General features: G+C 41.1%; 1 protein-coding gene across 2 annotated transcripts; it reads right to left on the minus strand.

Annotated features, from left to right (window-relative positions):
* Positions 1–26,157, minus strand: LOC129113212 (serine/threonine-protein kinase PAK 3). Of its 2 annotated transcripts, XM_054625411.1 has the most exons (16): positions 26,027–26,157; positions 12,404–12,597; positions 12,178–12,278; positions 9,656–9,809; positions 9,499–9,536; positions 6,366–6,428; positions 4,819–4,974; positions 4,548–4,719; positions 3,783–3,846; positions 2,625–2,673; positions 2,398–2,510; positions 1,474–1,591; positions 1,194–1,293; positions 726–922; positions 481–618; positions 1–359 (listed from the first exon to the last, which is right to left on the minus strand). In XM_054625411.1, the coding sequence occupies exons 2-16, from the start codon at positions 12,573–12,575 to the stop codon at positions 270–272; spliced, it is 1,725 nt and encodes a 574-aa protein (XP_054481386.1). In that variant the 5' UTR covers positions 12,576–12,597; positions 26,027–26,157; the 3' UTR covers positions 1–269. The 2 variants fall into 2 exon arrangements, with proteins under 2 accessions (XP_054481386.1, XP_054481387.1); XM_054625412.1 differs by lacking the exon at positions 6,366–6,428.

Here is a 26,157-nt window from a genome sequence, read left to right on the forward strand (position 1 = left end):
AAGTAAACAAGGAGGCAAGGTCTTTTTCCAGCAGCATGGGCCGAGAGGCTGCAAGGCCAGATGTCCGTCCTACGTATGAGGCCTGGGGGGGGTCTTTTGTCCTTGTGCTGTCACGGTAAGTCACACAAACCCCCACCCTTATTCCTCCTTGTGCCGCCACCGTCACGTCACCCACCATCCAAAACACCCAAGCCCCTGCCCCGCCTCCCGTGAACGCACACCAATCACAGGCAGGGCTCCAGCCTCGGGTGGGGACAGAGGGGCACCCCCTAGCGACTGCTGTTCTTTATGGCTTCCTTCGCAGCTACAATCAGAGGCGTCAGGCTGGATAGAGGCTTCGCCAGCTTGAGGAAGGAATGCTGCAAAAGGATTGAAACGATAAACGAAATGTGACTTTTAGTGGGATCTGCTGACATCTGCAGGAGATATAAGTGTATGTTTATGCTTGTATGTTTATTGAGGTTCTAGTCTTGGTTTTACCTGGAGCAGCTCCTTGGCAGAGCCCCTGCGGTCCACATCCATCTCCAGACAGCGGTTGAGGAAGTCTCTGAACACAGATGACAGCCTCTCTGGGTTCTGCAGCTCTGGAGTCCCGTTGGTCGCTATCAGGTACAGCGCCTGGAGAGACGGAAGAGGTCAAACAGACCGTCAAATGAGGGCAGCATAGATCTGAATATTTAATCTTCATCCTGTATGACCACTAGGGAGACAATTTTGTGTCTTACCCTTAGTGGATTCTCATTCAGGTAGGGGGGTTCTCCCTCCACCATCTCTATTGCCATGATCCCCAGAGACCAGATGTCCACTTTTGGGCCATAAGCCTTGCGGGTCACCACCTCGGGTGCCATCCAGTAGGGTGTTCCCACCATCGTGCTGCGCTTGTTCTGCTCTGGAGTGATCTGGGCACAGAAGCCAAAGTCGGCTGCAGAGGGAGACAGAGGGAGGCGCAGAGATGCAGTGGTGAGTGTTTTTATGTCTTTGTTTGCATTTCGATTTATCACATTAAATATACTGTTTTTCTTGCAACTTACCCATGTTTAATTTAAGTAGTCTTTCATTTATCACAGAGCCATCTCTCTTAGAACATACATCTCAAACACTTTTCTCTCATAAATGGTGCTTTTTTACTTTAATTCTTCCACATTTAAGCCAAAGGCAAATAAACTGTATGTTTGAACAAAAAACTGACTTACTGAGCTTGACGGATCCGTCCATACCGAGGAGGATGTTGTCACTTTTTATATCTCTATGGATCACCTGGTTGGAGTGTAGGAAGTCCAGGGCTTGAAGACACTGATGAAAAAGAGGGATAAAAAAGCTTTAAAATGTGCTACACACATTTGGATAGTCCCTTTTTGTGTTCACGTTTCCATGTCAAAATGTTTGCCTGTGCTCATCTAAATGTCAGGGTCAGCTCTTCATTGCCACAGAAGTAATTGGGGGAATTGCTGATGTCTAAACTTGGCTTCTTACCTCTCTGCAGACTGCAGCGATCTGGCCCTCGTCCATGCAGGTCTCAGTCACTACATCTGTCAGCGAGCCGCCGGCCAAATACTCCATCACCACCCACAGCTCATCTCCTACCAGGTAACTAAAACAAGCCAGAAAGAAAAAATACAGTTTTAGACATGTGTTGCATATTGGGGTTTTAAGTTCAGTCGTTGCTTGGACAAATCAAAAATCACTTGGCATCCTAGTAGAAAATCAAAACTTCCTAAGAAGGAGAGCATGAAGCAACAGCTCTACAACTTACAACTCATGATGCAGAGTCAATTACAACACACAGTAGGTGCTCATGCATGTTACTGCCAGCTGTGAACAACAGCAGGAAGACCAATGTAATGAAATCCAAGCTGAGTGAAGTAGATGCTTTAAAAAAAATAATTGATAGAAAATGAGTGGTTGTGTGGTCAAATTATTTTAAAACAGTAGGTGGCAGTCATGTACCAAATGAGGAATGCTGACCATCATTTAAAGGCAAAAAAGAGGAAGAAGAAGAAAGGAGATCTGGGAAGAAGTCTCAGAGGATCCTTCAATGTCATTTAATGATAACATCATGCACTGACCACGAGTTCTGACCACAAATCAGTTGCTACTGGCAAATGAACATCAAATACGTTTAACCTTCTTTTAAAAAAGCACTTATAACTGTGTATTATACCTTTTAATGTCTTTTTAGAGTGTTATGAAGTCGATATGGGTTTGTATGATTTGCTGCTTTTCTCTCATATATATATTATATAACAATAAATTAATATACTTAGGTTTTGGACTACAAGCAATCTAAAGACTTCTGAAATATTCTATCTATTCTGAGGTAAAATAACCCTAAATAGGCTGTGACCTCAGGCTTGTATTCACTCTGCGTGATATGTGACCCTGCTTGTGAAAGCTGACCTGTCCAGGTAGTTCACTATATTGGAGTTTTTGTTTTCCCTCATCACCAGGATCTCATTGATGATCAGCTCCTTCTTGGGCTGCTGCTGCAGGTTCATTTGCTTGATGGCCACCTGAGAAAACAGACGAGGAATTTTGTGGCTCAGATCAAAGGAAAACCTCAATGGCTTGGTAAGTAAAGACAAATAATATACAGTGTGTGATTGTTTGATCAGAACCAAACTCACCTCTTGGCCAGTTGCTATGTCGATGGCAGTGTACACAGTGCCGGACGCTCTGGTGAAGCAAAAGATTAAAATCAAATCAAAGATAATTAATGAAAATCATAAGAAAATGTATTTAAGTTTGCCTAAAATCCCCAAAACTCACAACTCAACAACTCTGTTTAACTACAACTATGATTACTGTCTTGTCTTTACAGCGTCAGGTATCTTTGAAATTGTTTTAATTCATTGAAAAGATTTAAGAGACAAATAGCATTTTCTTCAACAAAGACAAATTAGAAGTTGTATGCATATTTACTACTCAACAGAAAAAAAAGTTAAACTTAAAGGGACTGTTATATATCATTTAAATTTGTGTTGAGAAACTCAACACCAGTTCATGTGGTAGTAAGTAACAACAAAACCAAACGGATGCTCAGTTAGTCTGAGGAGACAAGTAAGCATATTGACACAGCTTAATTCCATTGATGCAAAATCTATAATAGCTAAATTTAAGTGGATGTCATAAGATAATCAACTTCCACAGAGTAAAACTGTCTACACTTGATGCCAGAGTCCTGTTTGGCTCTCCATAATAAACTGTATGTAACATTGCTGAGCTCAAAAAGTTTATGGTTTCCAATAGGAATGGTATGCAGCCATTCTGTCCTTATTTGGAAGTGTAATTCACGATACTAATAACCTTCCACTGTTTGAGTTTAGTCTTCTGGTCTTTCCACTCTCTCTTGCCGTCAGCTACACCTGTGTTCTGTCAGGAGCTAGTTTATGAGTAACAACGCACAGTTCCTGGTGCTAAAAAGTACAAGATAACCTGGCACAGAGTAAACGGAGAGTTATCTACTATTTAAGATAGGAGCTTCCTGATCAAATATGGAAATAGCGAGCATGACAGAGCAGATAACAAGCACACAGATTTTGTCTGCAGAAGACAAGGCGAGAGAGAGAGAGATGAGCTTATCTGGCCCTTGGCCATTTCAGGATACAGTTCTCATTTCCTCTCTACTTATTCCTCTCGCAGTCCGTCAGCCCAGCCCTCCCTCTGCCTCTGTCTCACTAAAGTGGTCACAACAGCTCCATCTCTCCTGGCGAGACTGACTGCTCCTGAAATTGCTCTGTTTTCAGTAACCGTGACGACTAGTTTATGATGGCGGATGAACTTACCCTTGTCCTATTTTCTCGAAGCGCGTGTACTTCTTTTTGGGATCCCCCACGCTCACAATACTCCCTGAGTCAGAGAGAAAGCAGAGATGTGAGGATTGAGCTTGTGTGGGCGCACAAAGTCATGAAGGCTTTCACACAAATGCACAAAAAAACCCATCAGTGTAGAATGTTTTCGACCCTTCTATTTCAGACGTACCCTGCCTTGTAGTGCAGTACAAGCATCTCTACTTCACAGTGCATGCTGGTAGTTTGAGCTTAAGTTATATAGCAGAGAGAGGAGCGGTCTAGAGAAGACCACAGTCAATGACATACAGTACTTTGTTGTCCAAATTTGATCACAGTAGTGCTCCCTGTTCTTTTGCACATTTCTTTTAAATACAAGGAATATGTGAGCTTGTAATAATATGTGGAAAACAACCACTGGAAACCAAATATCCAGCCTGTCTTCTGAATCACTACACAGATAATTATTCAACACTGAAGTCGTGTCCTCAGCATTGTTCTTGGAAGTGTGCAGATTTATGCGTAAGAGGAATTTACATTCTACGAGTTTTCTTTTTGTATAACTCCACATCTTTATATCTAATTGTTCTTAGGCAAATAAAGATGAAATAAATCAAGAGATTTTAAGATTTCTAGACCAAAACAGTTCCTGGCATAGCGAAGAAGTCGAAAATAGTTTACGATGATACATTTCAAAGACGTTTCATTTTAACATCTGACAATCTGTTTTTGTGGCTCATGAACAGTATCTGCAGAACGTACTAAGTCTCTCCAGGATTTCCTCATCTGTCATTTTGGACTTCTTCCTCTGGCGGTCAGTGTGGCGGTACATTGTGTTGGACGTGTTATCCGGCTGGACCTGCGACTCCGGTGGAGTCACCACTTCTTTCACAGGGGTGGGAGGCTTCGGCTCCATCACAGAGCGCGTGTAGATCTACGAGGAGAGAAAGGAGTCAAAGAAATGCAGAGGGGATTTTTTTTGCATTTTGCAAGCAGAACGGTTTCACCTTTTCGCAGCGTATTACAAACTCACAGATTTGGTGTGCTCGGGCCGAGGTGCGATAACCGGGGGCAGCTCGTCCTCATCGTCCTCCTCTTCCTCCTCCTCCTCCTCTTCTTCCTCTTCCTCATCCTCCTCCTCGGACACAGGTGGAGCGATCGGGGGCTCTGACGATGATGTTTTGGCACCCTGGAGGGTAGAGATGGAAGTGAGTCTGGATGCATGTGCCATGTAGGAGCATGGGATGAAAGGATTATGTGCGCATTCATGTATTATAAATCAAATTTAAACAGTTTACCGCAGTAAACAACTGGCAAACTCTAAACCAACCACCAACAGATTTTGAGTTTTGGCCGGTTGAGTTTCAAAGACTCATACAAGCTGTGGGAATGGGGAGTTCATTCTTAGATTGTATCAACCACATAACAGATTAATATCATATCAACAATTTATTCAAAAGTGGTGACATAAATTGCATAACATAACAACGTTAACAAATCACAGTTAATCTGTTGTGATACATCTGACAGTTTGTGTCCAAAAAAACATACATGATCGGGGTTAAATTGCTGGGAGCAGTTGTGTTAATAGTGAAGGGAAGTGTTATGAGTCCGGTGAGAGCTAAAGAGACAAGCGTTAAAAGAGTGAGGTGCCATCCAGTGCAGTTTATCTCAGCGTTTTTACGTTTACAAGCGTTCGGGTCAGGTGTTCCATGAGCCAACGATGAGAATGAGTTTCAAAGTACCAAACTGCTGTATTGAACTCTGCTAGAGGAGAAAACATGCTACCACATTGCAGTAATGTGCAATATGGTGATGAGCTGTAGACATCCTCTCGATACCTTTTAATAAGTCGGATTAATAAGCCTCAGGCATATTTATTATGCCCTAATGCTCAGCCTTTTATTCCCCCCGTCCTAAAGAAAAAACCTCTGCTAGCCTTGGATCATCTTCCTCTTATGGAGTGGAAACATTTCATCCATTTCCAGTCTCGTCATGCATAAATGAAGCAGTGCAGCTTAGTTCTGGTTATTAAAGGGGAAAGGGTTTGGCTGAAGGAAAGTCCCAGTCCTTCATTCAGACATACTGGGCCTCTGACCCGCTCCCAAGGAGAGCTGGGCCAAGACTGCAGTGCAGCGATGAGTGTATAACCGTAAGCAGTGCCATGTGTGTTATTCTTTTGTTTTTTTTTTTCTCACAGAGCCATGCGGTAATGTCTACAATGGTGATGAAGGCATATTATTGGTGGTTGTAAAGAATGTGAGCTCATACATGCAGTTTGACAGTCATCACAACCCTCTGTGGCATGCGTCCCTGCCCTGCCATTTCAGAGACGGCCTATTTGAAAAAAAGATAAGAGGTGCTCTAGTGGAAGATAACAAACACATCAGTGACATCAAAAAAGTATTATATATATATATTCCCCCCTGAAATTTCAATACAGAGAGTGATGATGCGTCTGAAATCAAATATTTATGTGTGGTGTTTTTTGCAGTTTGAATAATCAAAATTAGGAGATCAAATTTAGCTACAAAGCCAATGCAGAGATACATTATGTGGAAAGTAATATGGAGGAGTTACCTTGTCAAATAATGCGCTGCAGGTTCTAAGGCTGACAGGAGGCCCAGATGACAGCAGTCGGTTCTGAATGTGAAGGTTGAAAATGGATTTACTCAAAACAAACCCACACAACGTTTAAGAGTAGGGGGACTTCAGGGGAGGGGCATGGGGGGGGAGGGGCAGGGGGGGGAGGGGCAGGGGTTCGCTGCTGAGGGGATGGACATTAGGTCCGTTAATTGTCCTTCTGATCCCCAGTGTGAGGGGGGGACATGATGGAGACAAATAATGAGGACTGTCCTAGCCCAAGCCTAGAACATATTTTCAAATTTCTTGTTTTAATCAGTTTTTATTGAATCGCCATATCTTCCACTTCTGTTCAAGCACCCATTCCTGCTAACATGTCAAATACATACTGACGGATTTGTTACAATTTAGTATTAGCTCTTTTTTCCACACCCTCTTTGTTCAAAAACTTTTTTCGGCACTCATTTAGTTATAAAGCTGACGTCACTAAGCTCAACTTGACTAACTTTCAGTTGTCAATGTCACCTTGTATTAGCTTACAGGGAAGCATTGTTATTGAAACCAGCGTTCTGGTTTTCACTTTGACAACAAGGTGAAGAAGTAAAAAGTTGTATTACTGCAGAACTTTTTGGGATACTAAAAGTTATTAAAACAGGAACATTGTTTCACTGTCTATGACACTTGTTTCACAGTGTCATAGAGACCTGGCTCTATGACACTGCTTTCAGTGATCTGATTGGACAAATATTTTCTAGAATACTGTTAAAGGTTTTATGGCCATCATAATTATGACCAGGTAATGAAAAAACATTGCGTCATCAGCTTGCAATTGTTATTACTTCAATTAATTTCCTATTAACTGTCTATGTTGGATTAAACTAATTAAAAAAAAAAAAAAACGTCTTTTAAAGTCATGCGGCTGTTAGACCTGACTCAACTTACAACAGTTTGATCTGACTAGTCATGTTTCGCTGCAACAGTATTAAACACTTGATTATTCCAACATAATTAAGTTGTTACAGATACATAATATTATTCAGCTGCTTATACAGGCAGGATGCCATGTCTTGTGTGAGCACAACTGAACTGCAAGGTATCGTGAAGGAATTATAAGAGTGAAAATCGTGGCCTCCATGTACCAACAATGCTGGACTCTAAGGGTTTTTGTGAAGTTGAACAGCGATGTCGACAATACACAAGAGATGAAATGTCAGGAACAATGTGAAGCTAACACAATATCTGATAAACAATAGGTAAATGCTGGAGTCATGTGGTCTGACACTCTGGACTTCCTGGTTTGTAGCAGAACTAACATGACATGAAAGATATGACTAAACTGACGGCAGCAACAAAGAGGTAATAAAATGGATCCTGACATACTGCCAATTTATCCTAAGTTTCATCTTAATTTATGTGCATTATAAAAGCAGAGTGTTTGTTTCAGACATGACAATCTCTTGGGTGAATCTATTGTCTGGTAGAGGTGGACACTGAGAACAATATTAAGCCCGTCAGGCACAGGAAGTGAAGTCTTACTGAGATCCTAGAATCTGAAACGTATTTACAACTTGCTCTGACCAAAGCTTGATTTATAATGCAACACAGCGTCCCCTCTCTCTGCATTATCCACTGTTATAAATACATGCTGAGCTAAGGTCAAGGTCAGGCACTTGATCGACCTACGACATGAACGCCTTGTTCAAACAAACGCTCAATGAAGTTAAATATAACACAGAGATCTTACATTTTCAATCCGACTACAAGAAGTTATTTTTCTTCTTTAATCCTCAATGACAAGACAGTAAAACTGCAGTAGACATGGACTGCAGCAGGCGATAGTAAGAGAAGCAGGTTGCTTGAGGAAAACAGAACACCCGCTCTCAAATATTTACCTGCAATGCAGGTTGTTGCTGTTCAAAATAATCTGACAGGGAGCATCAGATAGCTCCTGTTGGGTTACTGCTCCTGTTTTATAGGAGAAAGTTGATCTATAGATCCAATCTTAGCACCTCTCCTGTAGATCTGCATTCCTGAGACAGTGAGGACCAAGCCAAGGATGAAGTCTGTGGCACCGTAGCCAACAGCTGAGTCACCTCTGCGGACCGAGGACCTCTGTGACAGTCCAAGGCTGAGATGCTCTCAGACACCCTCACTGGGCTCGCTCAACCTTTTAGCCTCACTGCCACACCCGCCTGCCCTTCACTGGCAAAGAGCTCTCTCTCAAGCAACAGCCCTACACTAAGTGATCCCATTGTAGTTTGCCTCAGGCAGCGAATTCCCTCTGAACAGACTTGGTTTTCCACTTCTTCACCCCGGCCTTGTGTGTGCAGGCCAAGGCATTTCAAAGCATAGATTACTGTGGTCAAAGCCAGGAATGAGGTCAGCACAGCGGGAGTCCTTGGAGATGCAGTTGAGCCTCGTCTATCGGTATTTCAAAATCTGGCTGAGTAGATTGGAAAAATAAACAATGAGCAGCAGCGGCTCTCACAGCCGTCAGCGTTTCCATGCAGGAGCCGCACACCGATTGGCGTGTATGTTAAATTCAGGGCAATAGGCCGCATAGTGAGGACGGTAAGCCTCACACATTTCACCCATTAGAGGCAGAAGTGAGAAATGAACGTGCTGGAGAGTAACGCAGTCTATGCCCAGACAGATTTAGTGAGAGTAAAGTGAGGGAGATTCACGGCGGTGTAGTCGGAGAGGCATAATTACACTGAGGTTCAAGGCGATGAAATAAAGCCATAATGTTGCAACTTACCTGTTTGTTTGTTTTTTTATTACATTGTTATATGTATATAAATCATGAGGAAATATATCTTTGAGGTGAGAGATTTTACAATGAAATGTGGCTGAGATTGTGCGTGTAATAACCAGACAGTCTAGTGAGATCAAATATATGCAGTGCAGAAATAAAACCCGTAATGAAAGGAATAGAGGAGAAACCTCAAAGAAAAAGAGTAATGTTTTATTATCATGATTCATTGAAAAGTCAGTCGTAAATAGTAGGTGTTATTAACTGACATAAATATTGTCAGATACTAACTGATGGTGTTTTCCGTATTATTTATATTGCATATTTTATGTTTAACCAACACCAGACGAATTAAGTTTAGATATTTAAATAACTCACCAGAGTGTTTGCTGCTATGTACCCATGTGCCGACTTGTCTGAAACAGAAAGGAACGTTGTTATGATCTTTTATATTATACATAAGAATAAATATGAAATGTCTTTTGTTATATGGGTGGAAGTTAATTTATTATTTTAGTGTTTTGGTGTTGTTTACCTCCTGAGGTGAAGCTCATGTATTTCTGGTTGTTGACGGTCTCTTTGGAGTCGTAGAACTTCAGGACGTCCAACACGGCCTGCGGGTTCTTCTTCTGCTCCAGCTTGGTGATGTTCGAGGTCTGTAGGAGCCGGGCCCATTGCTCCGGGATTCCCTGCACAGATAGAGGTCAAATGTTCAAAGTTTGTCTTGAGGAAAAAGTGTTGGTTGTTAAAACTCCTTCACTCGCAGCCAGAAACTGTTGTAGATGTAGAGCCTCACACACAGGCTTATAGGAGCGTGAATAGAGCGGACGAACGATCACGACAGCTGTCAATCGACCCAACCTATCCCCAAACCTACCGCTCTTCAACCCTTAATCTTTATATAGAAATATTTCTTAATATTGCACTAATTAGAAGAACATAAACTTGGTGAAGAAAACCTTACATTTTCTGAAATGCATTGATTTTGTACTTCTTTTTTACTATAATTCTCAGTTTCCTTTGAGTAACTATCTGAAAGCCACATACCAAAATATTGTAAATGAATGGTTTGCATTTTTAAGAGCTTGTCTTTAGCTTAGCATAAAGTTTTTAAGAGCAGTGGGAAACAGCTAGCCTAACAACTACATGTTGTTTTCACATTTCAGGTTAAACAAACAGGATTTAACATGTTAATAAGTGAGTGATTTTTTTTTACTTTTTAACTTATCTACATAGAGCCAAGCTAGCTGTTTCCCCCTGCTACTGGTTTAATGCTACGCTACGCTAACTGGCTGCTGGCTTTAGCTTCATATTTAATGAACATATATGAGAGTATGGAGCTTCTCATCTAAATCTAAAAAAAATAGTATATTCCGAAATGTCGACTTTATCTTAAGAGGGTTTTTCACACTTTTGTAGCCTTTGTTTTGCATGTTTTAATGGTGGACAGTAAAACTTCTACAGGTGTTGAATGTAGGTCAACAATGGGTTTCATTCATGCCATCTTTGTAAACTTGTGGATAAACGTAAAACAACTGTTGAAACAAATTGTCTACTGTTCTATGGAAGCAGAAAAGGATGATACTTGGAGGGGGATCACAGAGCAAATCAACAGAAATCCTTTCCCAGAAAACCATGACAGAAGTGAAATCACAGAGATTTGGTTTAAAACTTAATGAGGGTCTGCGTGTGTCATAAGCTCTCAGCTTATCAAACAAACAAGGAGCTTCTTGTCACTAATGTCTTGGACTGAGTGCTTGATCCAGATCAGGAAGTCAAATAGACCAGAACAAGAACAATATTCCTCAGTATAAAAGTTCTTATGAGTCTTAGATTGCTCATCAGTTATTTTTTTATCAAAATATTTATTCCTTTAAGATGTAAAAAAAATATGACTAGTCCCGGTATTGTGAAACCATTTCAGATTCATGTTTTACATGTTACAGTATTACAGTTCCAATATAATGCTAATATGCATGTTTCAAATGCAAATTAAAATAAATAAAAGTAAGTAAATTACCAGTAACATCAGTTTATGTGTTTTCATTCTTTAAAGCATGAGGTCAATGCTTTTCCCATAACAGAGGATCACCTCAAGGATAAATGATTAGCATAACGGGTGTTTGAAAATAGACATCATGAACACTTGTACAATATAATGCAATACATTCCAACAACTTCCCCTCCAGTTTGTAGGATGAACAAAGTTCAAAGAACCATAGTAGAATATAAGTAAAAAAATACCAAGAGAGCTAAATAAACATCTCTGTGGAGTAAAAAAACGTTAAGAGCTTTATATGTTTTATTTGGGGGATATTGCCAAGAAATGCTCATTAGATCGTGTCAAACAGATGAGTTTAGTGTCTAAGTGTAAGATTACAAATATATTATATCTACAAGTGAGTGGTTTGGCATAAAGTAGATGATCTCAAATGTTTCTCAGCCAATGACCCCCTCATGTATGCTTACACTTCTATAGTCTTAATTATGATACATTCTTACACAAGAGAAAGGTATTAGAACGATATAAGACATGTATTAAAAATATTTGTAGATTCTAAGAGTTAAAGATTTGTTTGATTAGAATGTAATCTATTAACTACGGACCTCACATTAAGAATCACCAAAAAGAAAGAAAAACAAACTATCCCAGACCTTCTATATGAATAACTGAAAAAAAAAAAAATTAAATTTCAATGTAAAAGGCATTAAACTGAGAAAAAAAAGCGAAAAGAAAATGCTGTGTCATCGTTTTATATCGTGGCTTGTGTAGGAATAAAACATCTACTGCCAAGAGAAACTGCAGCTAAAAGAAACACTGCAGGATTCCAGTGCAGGTTTCACCTGATAGGGGAGACAGAGTGATTGTCATTCAAGTCACTTGTATCACCAACTTTATGTGAAGGAAAATACATAAATTAGCTCACTCTGTCTCCTCAAAAGGATTGTGGTTATATGAATGCTTGCCTGGGACTCTGCTTTCAGATGGGAGGATGATTTTAGAAGCACATCAGTCCGTGTTTATTTGCTTGATTATCAGGTGAAATAGATACTCACTGTGAATTCTCCCGTTACAGCATCAAAGCCGACATGAATGGTGTGTTCAAAGTCTGAAGGTAGGGATATCTCAGGACGCTCCTTCTCCTTCTTCTTGTTTGCTACAGGAGACGGACAACCAAAAAAACGATCACAGGCTTGTTTCTAGTATTTCTATACACAAACGGGTATAACAAGTGAACCGATGTGGGGTGTGGGAGGGTGAGGAGTGGGGGAGGATACTCACTCTTGTCTCCCCCGGGGAAGATGGAGCGCAGGCGGACTTTCTTGTTTTTCTCTTCGGGAGCCATTGGAAGCGGTTTGGAGGCGTGATTCAGCAATGAAGAGTCTCGGGAACTACTGTTCATTCTCAAGGGGGGGGCTGGTGGTTTCTCTTCAATATCGACACTATCAGACATCTTTAGTAGCACTCACAATGTCCTGTGAGAGAGAGAGAGAGAGGAGAGGGACGGGGAGGTCAGTATTTTAAAAAATCTGGGTAGAGATGGAGACTCATGAAGGTTATGAAATTCCTCTGGATGATAAACAAACAAATGACTGATGACAACCTTGATTTTTGACCAGTAGTCCTACCTGCATAATGTAAATAAATACCATATCAAGGGACTAAATGTTTTTGTCAATAATATATCAATGCAATGTGGCTTTATTGGTATGAAAGTTTCAGAAAAACAAAGAAACACACTAATATTAATATGAATATTAGTGTGTACATATGTGTTTTTTTGTGGGTTTTTTGTGTGTGTTGTGTGTGTGTGTGTGTGTGTGTGTGTGTGTGTGTGTGTGTGTGTGTGTGTGTGTGTGTGTGTGTGTGTGTGTGTGTGTGTCAGAGAGTGAGTGTCAAGCAATGGCGCTTCTTGCTTTATGGCAATCGAGATCACACATTCTCATCTTTCTTTGGTGAGATGCATATTCTATAAAAACGGCAGAAAATAGTGCGAAATATCAAAATCGAAGCATAATGTTGAGTTTTAAGATTTTGTACAAAACCACCATTTTTTTCCTTGTTTCACTTCTTCATATCATTCATGGTTAGTGCTTCTTGTGTTATTTTGTGACCCTCCTCTCATTCCTGCCCCTGATTGTTTTCCTGCCAGCGTTGATTGCCTGCCCCGCCCTGATTAGTTTCACCTGCCTCTCATTAGTCCTGCAGTCGGCTCACCTCCTGCTCACCTGACTTACTTCACCAATAAGTCATTAGCTACATATACAGCCCAGTTCCTCCGTCTGTTGTCAGTTTGTTTAAATACATCTGTGAGTTGTCTTCCTGTATTTTAATGGTCCCGGTCCTGGATTTTCCTGCTACCTGCCTGCCGGACCTACTGCCTCATTTGGAACTCTTGTGAGCTTTTTCTTTAATAAGTCACTGAAATTGTTCTTCCTTTATTCTATCTTACCAACTGTGGCATGCCCCCCAAAAAATATATCAAATTTACAATGCTGTAAAAGAAAAGCAGCTTAATTCATATTAAAAGAGCTGGGACCAGTGAATCTTCTTTACAACATTATCGAAAGTTACGTTTTGTTTCATAAATGAATTCTTGCAGCATAACTGTCACGATTTTTTTTTTTCTTACATGTGAATCAAAAGTATTATTCTTCATAAAAGTCTGACATTAATTCGTTTTTTTTTTTACACAAAGTACTAGCAGAATGTGGGCTAGTAGGGAAAGTGATATACAGTAGTAGTTGGAGAAGTTCTTGTTTCTGAAGTAGAAGAACTGGGGGTAATATGAATGTGACAACGCCGTTTCAAGACGTGTTCGCTGCATTCAGGCAGATCAAACGCTTACAGAAGACTCACAGTCACAGTTTAGATGTGTTGTATTTTTAGAGCTTTGGCCTATTTTAACATTGTAACATGAGGAATCCGGTTACAGCGGCGCCGGGTGCAGGTCTGAAAGATTCTCTGCTAACACATCTGATTCTTTGTGCAGCAGATTTAGATATTATATAGATTTGATATTTTAATGGAGGCTGTTTAGGGTCTGATGTCCAGTGATTCTCCTCATTTGTGAAAACGGAAACCAGGAGTTGATTTTAAGAGAAACCGGCAAGAGTAAACGCTCCCATCACTCATCTTCCATCTACCCGTCCCACTACCATCTTAAACTCCCTTCACTGCTTCACCCCGAGGCCAAGCCCGCCATGTGATGTGCAGCGCGACCGTCCCAGAAAGCGGGCCATCCAGGGCCGCCCCTTAGCGGAGACCTACATAAGCAAACAAAGGCCACTCCCCGGCTCTTACACAGGGATCGCTGCCTCTGACAAATTACACATGTGCCTTCACTGTGGCCTTTACAATTTTATGTAACCATCTTTCTGCACAAAACAAAAATCTGGACGGTTACACCCTAACTCCCCAAACGCATGAATGAAGAAATTAGAATTAGAGTTGGAAAATGGAATATTGATTATAAGAAGATGATTTAATCAGTCTACAGTAACATTATTGCATTATTTTATATTGAAACACATTTGTGAGAAATGTGTAATTTCCTGTTTGGACAGGACAACCAGAACTTAAGAACTAATAATTGCCTAATGGAAATGAAACTGAAGTCCTCTGACTTGGTAAAAGTTGAACTGATAACACGTCAGAACATTTAACTTGGATCTCTTCATTTACTTATAAGCTTTATGTGTAAATAAATGTTATTTCTGTAAGAGCAGAACAGTTTTTCAGATATCCTTCCCTCAGATAACATTAACAATACATGTGTAATTAAACAGACTATGATGTTTTATTCATAAAGACTAGACTACAAAATATCTGCCAATACTTATTTGGAAACGATCAAACATTGGTCTGAGATAAAAGACTCCCGGCTCTATGTTCATGTCTTCTAATAAACGGGACAGTGTTTTTTGTTCCCCTCTGCTGGTGGTGTGATGAGAATAACAATTTTGTTTCACTTGGCAAGAGAATGTAATACAGAAACTGCATTGGGAACACATCAACCGGACAAACGGCTCTGATATCTGCAGGAAATCAGTAGGTGCATAGCAGCCCATAGTTCTCTGGTCTTTAATATCAGAACATGCTGTAGATGAATTTGAATGCAATAAATGGTAGACACATGTTATGTGTGTGTGTTTATATGTTAAGATTATTGTCCTGGTGTATTTCCAGAGTCTTGTGAGAGATGCTGGTGGTGGCGGTGACTCTGCCGGCAGTTTCTTTCTTGGGTGACTTCCAGGTGAGAGTCCAGACAACAGCAGCAAACAGGTTCTCTTAGGTTGGAGGGTTAGGCGTGTCACTAACAACAAAACCCAGTTAAAAATCTGCTGTTTACAAAGAATTGTCTCAATGTTGACAGGGAGCAACGGAGAGCTGCTGACAACATGGCTGCCACAACAAAACACAAAAGTTACCAAGGCAATAAAGAAAGACGTGACAGCCTGATCGACGGTATGTGACGCATGACGCATGAGACCAAATGTAGAGTTCAAAGGATGGTAGGACACAATAACATATATACGCAATACTGTAACTGTTTCATCTTAATCAGCATAATCCCTTACATATAACCACTTTATCTGGAGTTGTTTTCATTACAAAGACTCATACAAATCTTTTTTTTGCCTGTTCAGATTAAAGCCGCTGTGACTGGAGCCCTTGTTAATCCATTAACATATTCTTGCCAACTACAGTTTGTCATACAGCTGTTATATAGTCATGCAAAGATGTGGATTCAATAACCTGCACATGGCAAGACCAAAAAAAACAGCAACTAGGATCTAATCAATCAGGTCGCTATCTGGTCAGCAAATACAGAGAGGAAAACGAAACAAATAATGACGCGGTTCTGAACTGTTTAATCATACAATTGATTATACAGTACTTTGCATAGAAGCACATGCGGCGCAGAATACACTTACATAAAAAAGTGAAGGTGACGCACATGCTCATCAATATGATCATTCCGGCAACAACTTGCATTGAAGAGCAGCGTGGTTGAATTATGTAGCTAAAGAACTATTCAGAGTCTAACTTTGTTGATTTCTATATCAGGCAGCCACAGCAGGAAACCACAACCAACCAAATTATTTGACATGTTTTCACAAACTCTGGTCGTCACCGCCGTGTAGCTATTTGGCTAATCACCTGCTGCAGCTCTGCAGAGCCGTCAGACAGCTGAAGATGGCAGATTCGTGGAGGCCCAGACATTACTTGATTCCTCCCTCACATAAAACACTGACCTATTTACTGTGCAGACTTGACAGGCAGGCAAGCAGGCAAGCAGTCAGCGAGTGCACTGTCCCTGAAACAAGCAGCTCCTATTTTCCGAAACACACATAAGCTCCTCTCTCGACATGATAAATCAACTGAGGCTGAACTAGTATTCCAGCAGACGAGGAAACAAAGATCATTAAGAGACCGATCTCTGCCATGATTGCAGCTGTAACACTGATCTCAAATGTGCAAATTTGTCAGAAATGACAACCAAACTTTATGCTGCTTGGGTAGGATGTGACGTTTTGACAGCAGTATACCGAATGAATGCACGAGTATCTAAAAAAAAAAAAGACTCACACGGGATGCCACACCGGCTCAATTTAGACATTACTGAGGATGTGTTTTTTTTTTTTACATTTTCTCTTCCATAAAATATTAATCTATCCATGAAGAGCAGACATTTTCTCTGCTTTTAAACATTAATGCAGAATTTGAATGGCTAACACAGGGAGAGGCTCTAATCTTGAGGCCATGGCTGCCTAGTAATGGCCCCGCAGTGGGGGAGGGCTCCATAAGCCCGGCTCTTCGTGCCCCTGATTAGGACACGCTCTCTGTTTGACTTGGCTTTAGCTTTGGCTGGGCTTCTTTGAAGGATGCTGATTACTTGGATGGGATGGACGGCTAGAGGACATTCAAAGGATAAGGAGGAAGGGAGGATGCTGGAGCTGCAGTTTAACATTGTTATCTCCTCCATCTTGGTGCTTACAGTACTTCTTCTGGCCTCTTGCAGCAAAAGTTGTCCCATTCTACTGTTAGCAAGAGCAAAGAATGACGAGACAAGTTCACTTGACAACCCTCATACAACACAGACACTTCACCCAGACATTAGAGGCCGGCGACACACGGACGTCAACATGCACAAATTGGCCTCTCAAGGTCAGAATTGAACACACAGAGTCACAGTGCAGAGGCCATCCCCCCTTTAATTTCAAGTGAAGGTTGAGGGAGGAGGAGTTTGGTGTTGACATGAGTGGAAATTATGGTCACAAGATCAAAATCTCATGTGGTCAAACAAGGAAATCATCTAATCTAATCTCACCTTTATTTGTAGTTCATAGAAAAAAATGAACATAAGTCAAAATGCTTTTTACTTTAGAACATAGTGTTATGTGACTGAGCCTCATGGTTATTATGTTATTATATACACCTTTTTCCTGAAGATTTATCACTTACAGGACTCTGAGTCCAGTCTCTCTGGGACTAGTGGTCACATGGGCGTGGACCAGAGTTTGCGTCCAGTAACAGTCCTGGAATTAATTAACGCAGTCCTATCAATAGTGCTGTCCGGCGAAAGAGTTTGGCCTTTTAAAGCGACAGATCACTCCAAACTCATCAATATATATATATAGTTCACTTTAACTAGTAGTGCTATTTATCAATCTAGATTGATTTTGGCGTGAGTGTCATAGTTTTTGAGATATTGGCCATAGAGATGTCTGCCTTCACTCAAATATAGTGGAACTAGATGGCACTCGGCTTTTGGTGCTGAAAGCCCCCAAAAAAACTATGGTTGAAAGAAAGTTCGACCATAGCAGTTAAAGGAGTAGCATTTTAGAGAAACACCTATTTGCTGTCAGTTAAATGACAAGACTGATACCACTCCCCTATCTGTGTGGTAAATATTAGCTAAGCTTAGCATAATAGACCAGAAACCACAAGCCTGGCTTCCTCTTAAGGTAACTAAAGCGACCTACCAGCACCTCTAAAGCTCACTAATTAACACTTTATATCTTGTTTGTTGTCAGGCTCAGTCGATTAGTGACATAAAAGCATAACACACACACACAACAAACGTAAATCCTGGAATCTCCAAAACATCAAACTACAGCTGGCTACTGTTGCACACAATTGATGTCTGTGACTTGGTTACTGTGATATGAAAATGTTTGACACATCATCTTTTGTCTGGCGAGGCTCCACCACTCTGGTTTTGTACCCCCCCCTCCTGTAAAACTCTGCTTTGCATACAGCTGCCAATGTTTGGTTCACGAAAGGGACACGTCAGAGCGATCTCATCAGTTTGCTTACTTCAGGTTGCAGGTGAGACAGGACTGTGTGAGATTATTCTCAATTTGAAAAAAACTAAGCATGACTCTTGTTGAGTTCACTTTTAGTTCCTGTCTCTCATTTTATGGGGGGGAAGTTTGATTGTGTAAAGATTTTTGCAACTATGTTAAGCAGCAGCAAAAACCTTATACAGAGCAACAACAAATATAAACTCGATAACCTATTAATGATGCTTGAAAAAAGCTTCATTACATATTCATTCATATTGATTCAGTTGTTGTCACCTTTCATAAAGTGTGAATTATTTCTTTCGTTGTTTGTCTATTACATCACAGCATCAGAGTCATGTCTTTCATTACTGAACACATTTTTTTAAATCAAACTTATCTTCCAACTTCTATTTTTAGCTGATACACATGCCTTGGGAGAAAGCCATGGAAATGTTGAATATCTTTTAATCGTGTTGGTATAAAAGGCTTATACCCGTTCATAATATGTTAACTAGAGCATGATTACACAATATCAAAAGCAAACCACAGTTCATCTGTGTCCATTCACACTGACCTCCCACATAACATCCCTCAGAGATCTGAAAAAAACTCTCGATACACACACCCTTTAAAGGTATTTTTACTCAAACTGAACCTGATAACTAGCGGTTCAGTGCATAAACATCTATAATTGGTAAACAAGGATCTATTATTAGCCACCAGCCAGATGTCTGTCGGATCTTGTTTCACTTCATTGAGGCTTTTTTATTGATAGATTCTCTAGAAAACGCTGGATAACCCAGTGTTATTATAGCTTATGCATACCGACTTTTAAACCTTATGTCATATAATACTGTTATTATTATTGCATAGAAATGAAATTAGGTCATACAGCAGTTACAAAACTAGATTTTTTTTCTGTCTTTCTTGATTTATAAAGATTGAAGACAAAGAGTCCAAAACATCTCAACATCTTAAATTGAGATTGCACATTATTCTTCTGATCCAATCCTTCCCTCTTTAATCTAAATAGGATTGCTGCAATGCACCTTCTGTTTGGATGTTAATTCTACATTGATTTTGTCCAATGCTGATCAGCAACAACACTAATGAGATTTGATAAAAACCTACTACTCTCGCAGATTCAAAATATCACCACGCCATATCTGACTTACTTACCATTAACTTACATTCAAAACAAAGCAGAAAAAAACTGGAGGCCCATTTATTCACCACAGCCTTCAACCCACCATGACTCTCATTCCAGGCTTCTTCCTTTCCATACCTCCACTGCTGGAGAGGCTTGTGAGCTTGTTGTCATTTAATATTTAGTTTGGGTGAGCCCGCCCTTGTGCTGCTCTCTTATAGCCCCACATGCATGTGTGTGTGTGTGCACAGACGCACCCAGTTAGACTACCTGTCATTGCTAGTTTTCTATGTTTTTATCTGATTTTTTTTAATCAACATCTCAAAATAATCGTTTTGGTACGCTTTTTCTGGGGTTATTTAATTAGCTGTGTGCACACATCCTTTTTGCAGAATGTAAATAACATCAGATTAAAAGCATGAAATTAAACTATTGAACAGTGCAGCTAACAAAACCACGGTGCATCGTGTTCTGGCAGTTTGAGCTGCTGGGATGAGTTACCGATAGAATAAAAGTGCCATAAAGTGAGTTTATTTTGTCAGGTGGGAAATGTCTATGAAAATGGAATGCCAGTATTTATTTTTAATTTTTTTTTATGCAACCATCTTTGCCAGGATTGAGGATTATCCTGGATAAATAAAGTTTAAATACACACACATACATATACATATATATATATATATAAAGTAGTTTTGCATTAATGTTTTACTCTTACTTTTTACTTTTCAGACATTGTAATTATGAATTGTCATGCATTCAGGTCCAGAATAAAGACACAAGATGGATGCTTTATATCAGAAACTCAACAGCCTGGCCTTTCTTTTTTATGGCATTTTGTCTTTATTTGACAGTTGGTGGTGGAGACTTACAGCTGACAGCAGCATAATCAAACAGAAGACATTGCAGTTATAAATCATGTGTCTTGGAGCACTAGGCTGCAGGGATGCTCAAAACATGGAATATTTCATACAATTTTGCAATTCAAACTAACCCTCATAGTTATACCCCCTGTTGATTGTTGCAACCATGAAAACATGAATGGAATGAGTCCTCTGACAGTAAAGAACCATACAATATATCAGTTTTCAAGATGTCAAGCAGGAGACACCAACGGTTCCCTGTGTGTGACCCAACCATCCTTCAAACTGACACTTTCTAGGCCAACCTTCGCTGTCAGCATCTATGAATTTCAAATGTACTGTAGAATTTAATTTCATATCTCTCCTTGAACTTGGAAAAAAGCATTCAAGCAATCATGACAAGCTTACAAGGTTTGGTTTCATATGATCAAAAACCTGTCCTCGCTCCTTCACAGTTACTAGTCCCTCTTGAATCAAGCTAAAGTTTGGCCTCTTACTCCAAAAAACAATGATTTCATTACATTAGGTTTGTGCCTAACAAGCACAAAGCACAGGTAAGGCTCTTATTTCCCGCTTTAAGATACAAAAGTGTGTTGTGGTTTTTTTGCATTAGTGTGGCATGGGTTGGCATGTTTGAGTGCCAGCTGGAGGCAGAGAGGGGAGTGGATTCCCTCCTGCAAGGCCAGCTGGTGCACCTGCTCTGAGTCTACGTTGAAAGGGTTAAAATGCATTGTAAGAGAACACGAGAGGAGAAAACAGTTTATACGAGCTCGCTGTGACCCTACTTTTTCAAGCAATGTTTAGTGTTCATGTATGCAAGGTCAGTTAACATATTGTTTTGGGATTATGTGTAATATCCTTCTGTGTGTCTCTATATTATATACAGTCTGGCTCTGTATCACGTTCTACAACTTTATACTGGACATCATACAGTCTACCTGTTGTGTCTTCTCTACAACTACACGTTGGTTTCATTTTGATAACGCTGCCAAACGCCTATAGCTGCATAATGATTTTGCAAAGACAAACACGGGACTAACATTTGCATCAACAAGTCAAAAACCACTGAGAGGTAAAGTGTGCTGCCACACACACAGTAGTTACACCTCCATGCAGCTGAGAAAAAGAAACTGAATTTACTCACAGTTTACTTGTGAGCAAAGAAACAGTGTGACTGCTTTGGAGTTACAAATCATGTGGCCATGGCAACCGCTTTGCTATTATTGTGTACCAAAAGTGTGCCCAGATTTTTTTTTTTATTCAGTAATTCAGCTTAATTTTGTGAGCATACTTGTAGCATACTTATTGCTGCATTACAATTTCAGTTGAAAATGACCGTCTCGTTTAAATATTATAGCTGGAGCGTATGTGAAGCTCTCATCTCAGGAAATACAGCTTATATAAAAACAGAATGAGGGCCAAAATGTGTGCTTATAACAATCATAGAAATTTTTCTTATGGAATAGAAGGAAAAAGTCAAATTTTTATCCACATCTGGGGCCCTCAGCAGTCTTCTCATTCTCTCTCAGACCCCCTTTCTGCAAACTCTCTGCAAACTCTTGACCCAGTGAAACTTGTTAATCTCTTAACCTGTTTCCTCCTCTGCAACATTTCACCCTCTTTTTTATTTTTCTCCTCTCCGGTCTCTTATCCATCTGGAGCGTCTTCACCCCGTTGCATCATCTTACTGTGAAGGCTTAAACACCTCTCACTTCCAGCAACCTCGAATCCTCCCAAGACATTGATTGCTCTGACTATCTCGAGGGCCACATTTTGCAATTTGTGTTTGATGCGTCACAAACAGTAAAAGTCACAGAGGGACAGTCTTTGTCACAAAGTGCACAGAAGGACACATAAACACACACACACACACACACACACACACACACACACACACACACACACACACACACACACACACACACACACAACCTCATTATAAGTAGCAACAGACATCAAGTAGGGAGATTACGAAAGGAGCTGTGTCAATGTGTCAGTGTGTGAGTGTTTCCTCTGTCTCTGTCTCTCTCTCTCTCTCTCCCTGTCTCTCTCCATCCATCTCTCTCACTTACACCCCCCCCTCCCCTTTCCGAGACAAAATGGCCAGATGGCTTCCAATCCTACATGCTAATCCACAACACACAGACTGTAGCGCTGACACACCTACCACAAGACTACCGCTCCGCTTTAGACGCCTATGCCCCTTAAACACACACACACACACACACACACACACACACAAACACCACACATGAGGCCACTACACATTTACAAACCGTCAACGAGAGTCCTGAACGGCGACTGCACAGAACAATAGCAGCATAACTCACCCAGACTAAGTCCTCAACAGATGGAGGCCCACTTGTGTGTGTGTGCTGTGGGTCCTACTATCGTATTTCAGGCGGCCCAGTTAGCAGGCTACGAGCCAAGATGAGGTTCTGTGTCTGCTGCTTTTGTTAGCTGAGGTGAGGTAAGAGAAGCTGTGTGTGTTGGGTTACACCGGCCAGTGGAAAACAAGGGGAAGCCCAGAACTGCACGCTAACAGCCACGGAGACATACGGGCAGATGTACTGAAAAAAGAAACCAATAAAGTTCTGATGTGCTGTCTATGATCATGTTAAATAAAGGTGTGGGACATTTTACGCTTGTATGTGGTGGCAGATTAGATATTTGATTTTGTTCACACAGGTCTGGACAGATAATAGCACTAAAAACCCCCAAAAACCCAAAGGAGAATGAAAAGTCTAGTACATTTATCCAAGTAGGCAAAGAGATAATGAGGTCCTGGTAGGTAGCATTGCAACAAAATACCTGTCTGACAAATCGAGATAGAATAAAATAACCCATTATTAAAGCAAAATGTCACATTTCTTTTGTCAAGCTTGAAAACATAAACCATCATTTATTAGAGTAGCATACAAAAAAAAACTGTAGATAACAATCCATATGTGGATGTTTAGTTCATAGTTTTCTCTCCATGTTTCCTTAAATTCAACCCTGTAAGGTATTTCTAACTTTTAGCTGTTACACAGGAATTATACAGTTAATAAAAATGAGGGACTTTTTCAGACTCATGGGCTTTGGGTAACGGCCAGTAACGAGTGCCGATCCGATCCAAGTGTTTTTATTAATAAGCTGTATGCCTCGCTGTGTGGAAGTGACCGGGATCATTGTTTAATGCTCAAGTCAAACATCAGGCTTGACTTAAGCATTGCCTTCATAACGTTGTAAAACTAAATGTGACAAATAAATACATAGATATAAATGTACTGGATTGTAAGTAATTATTGTCTGATACCAGATTAGCACATTGTCACAGATACCCGATCCAGCTCTTTGAGTCAGTGTTGGACAGATATCAGGTATCGGTGCATCTCTAAAAAAATAGTTGTTTTGGTTATGCAAGTTGCACACAAGGGTCAGTTGTGAAAACATTTGAATGAAAAGCCAAGCCACTATATGCTTCGATTGTGCCTCCACAATTCCTGTTTACACTACAAACAGTATGCTTAAGGCAGCAGTGTGACTTTTATTTGTAGTATTACAGAGTGCACAGGCAGATTAAGCCTGTGAGCTTTCTTTGCAGGTATAAAATTTTCATGAGGTGCCTGTTACCTACACTGAAACAAAGGCCTCTGTGAATACTTTGAAATGATGGCTCTACCCAGACCCACATACACAAAGCAGAGCTATACACTGTCCATTTGCCTGGAACAGACCGGTGTAGATAAAGGTGTGATGAATATATAATGACTGTGGCATGTGTAGCACGGTGTCTGAGACCCAGAGCGGCCGCCAATTACCCAGCAACGATTTCACAGATCGCTTCAACAGGATGTATACATACCAAACACTCTAATGGTGTATCGCAGCACCTCTGTCTGACTGTCTCACCATTAGACACCATTACTGCTGTGGGCCTGGTTGTCTTCTGCAAAGACCAGTAAAGTGTAAAAAGGCACAAAATATGTCAGGCACTGACAAAATTAGCCAATTATACTCCAAAGAAACAACAGTTTAGGTCATCAAATTATGTTATTGAATCCGGAAAAGACGACAAAAGGAGGGGCCATCATGTTGGTGGTTGGGGACACTTGATATTTCCATCAAAAAAAAGAGAGCTGTGGACACAAAACAGAGCTCTTGAGGGAGCGCAGTGGAATGAGTGTAGTCATGGCGTCTGCTCAGATAGATTAGTGATGAATGGAAGGGCAAGTATCACATCCATATCAATGTAAGAGGCCAACGTTCAAAGGGAGTAGCACCTTCAGCGTCCCATCCCCCAATTCCCCTCCACACTCATCTCAGCCTCCCTCCATCACTGACATGACTCCCTCACATCCCTCTCTCACACGACAGCCCCAGACAACAGGTCTCCCATCAGGCCCTGCTTGCTCCTCAAAACCGGAGGATGACTGCGCTCCCTCGGAGACGAGTCTCCCTCCACATTTATTCTCTACAGCCACAATCTACAGGGGCAGAAGTGATGGGGGAGACACGCATTCACCGCTGTCAGCCCAGCCTTCCTTCCTTCCTCCTCCACCTCCACCCTCCACCTCCACTGTGGAAGAATCCCAGGCAGAGTAGCTCAGCTTTCATAGGACCGGCCCCAGCCCCCACTCCGCTCCCCAATGAAGTCAGGTGACCAGATGTTGTATATCTCCCTGTCACTACAGCCGCCATGAAACTGCTACACACATCCATGTTTTTAAGCCAGGAGACAGCGGCACGTCTCATCTGTGTGTGTGTGTGTGTGTGTGTGTGTGTGTGTGTGTGTGTGTGTGTGTGTGTGTGTGTGTGTGTGAATGACTTAAATGGAAATAAAAGACATTTCTTCAAGTAACCCTCCCTAGAAAGGCCATAGGTGAGGCAGTGCAGAAAAAACAAAAGAGCATCCATCAGCACGTTAACCATCCATCACCACCACCACCACCACCACCACCCCCCCAAATCCACAGCACACACCGCTCTGATCCATCCTTTTAGCCTCTAGGTCTACAGACCCAAAAATAGCATTGCTTCTTTTTTGTTCCAGTGTTGCCACTGCAGCTGCTGCATTTCTCCAGGTCTGATACACACACACACACACACACACACACACACACACACACACACACACACACACACACACACACACACACACACACACACACACACACACACAAGGCCCCTGCACAAGCACCACCATTGATTCTAACACCTCCCCATCAATAGAGATGCTATTTGCGAGGCACAAGGGAGTGCATACAGAGATGATGTGATGCAGATGGGAGGAGGGGAGGAGGTGGGGTGGGGTGGGGGGGGTGTATATGATCACACAAATAATACATCTCATGCATGCATCCACTTCCATCTGGGAAAGGCTGCTGATGAAATGCAGAATGCAAGAGTGGAAGAAGGAGCAGAAGAGAAAGAAGAAAAAAAAAAAAAGAGGCTACAAAGCACCCCAACATACACAGCCTCCCCCTCCTCCTCCTCTCCTCTCCTCTCCTCCCTCCTCCCCCTTCTCCACATCCCCTATTCCCACATCCCCATACACACACACACACACACACACACACACACACACACACACACACACACACACATAGAGAGAGGGAATTACCTGAAATATGTCTTCACATTCTCTTGCTCAGTGTTTCGCCGTGGAGCCCGGAGCTCTGCTGGATTCATCGTCGGCACGGTCGGTCCTAGTGACAGTTTAAAGGCAGGATTGCCATTCTCTCTTGTCAGACC

Source organism: Anoplopoma fimbria, chromosome 24 (genome assembly GCF_027596085.1).
Source record: "Anoplopoma fimbria isolate UVic2021 breed Golden Eagle Sablefish chromosome 24, Afim_UVic_2022, whole genome shotgun sequence".
In the NCBI taxonomy this organism is placed as follows: domain Eukaryota; kingdom Metazoa; phylum Chordata; class Actinopteri; order Perciformes; family Anoplopomatidae; genus Anoplopoma; species Anoplopoma fimbria.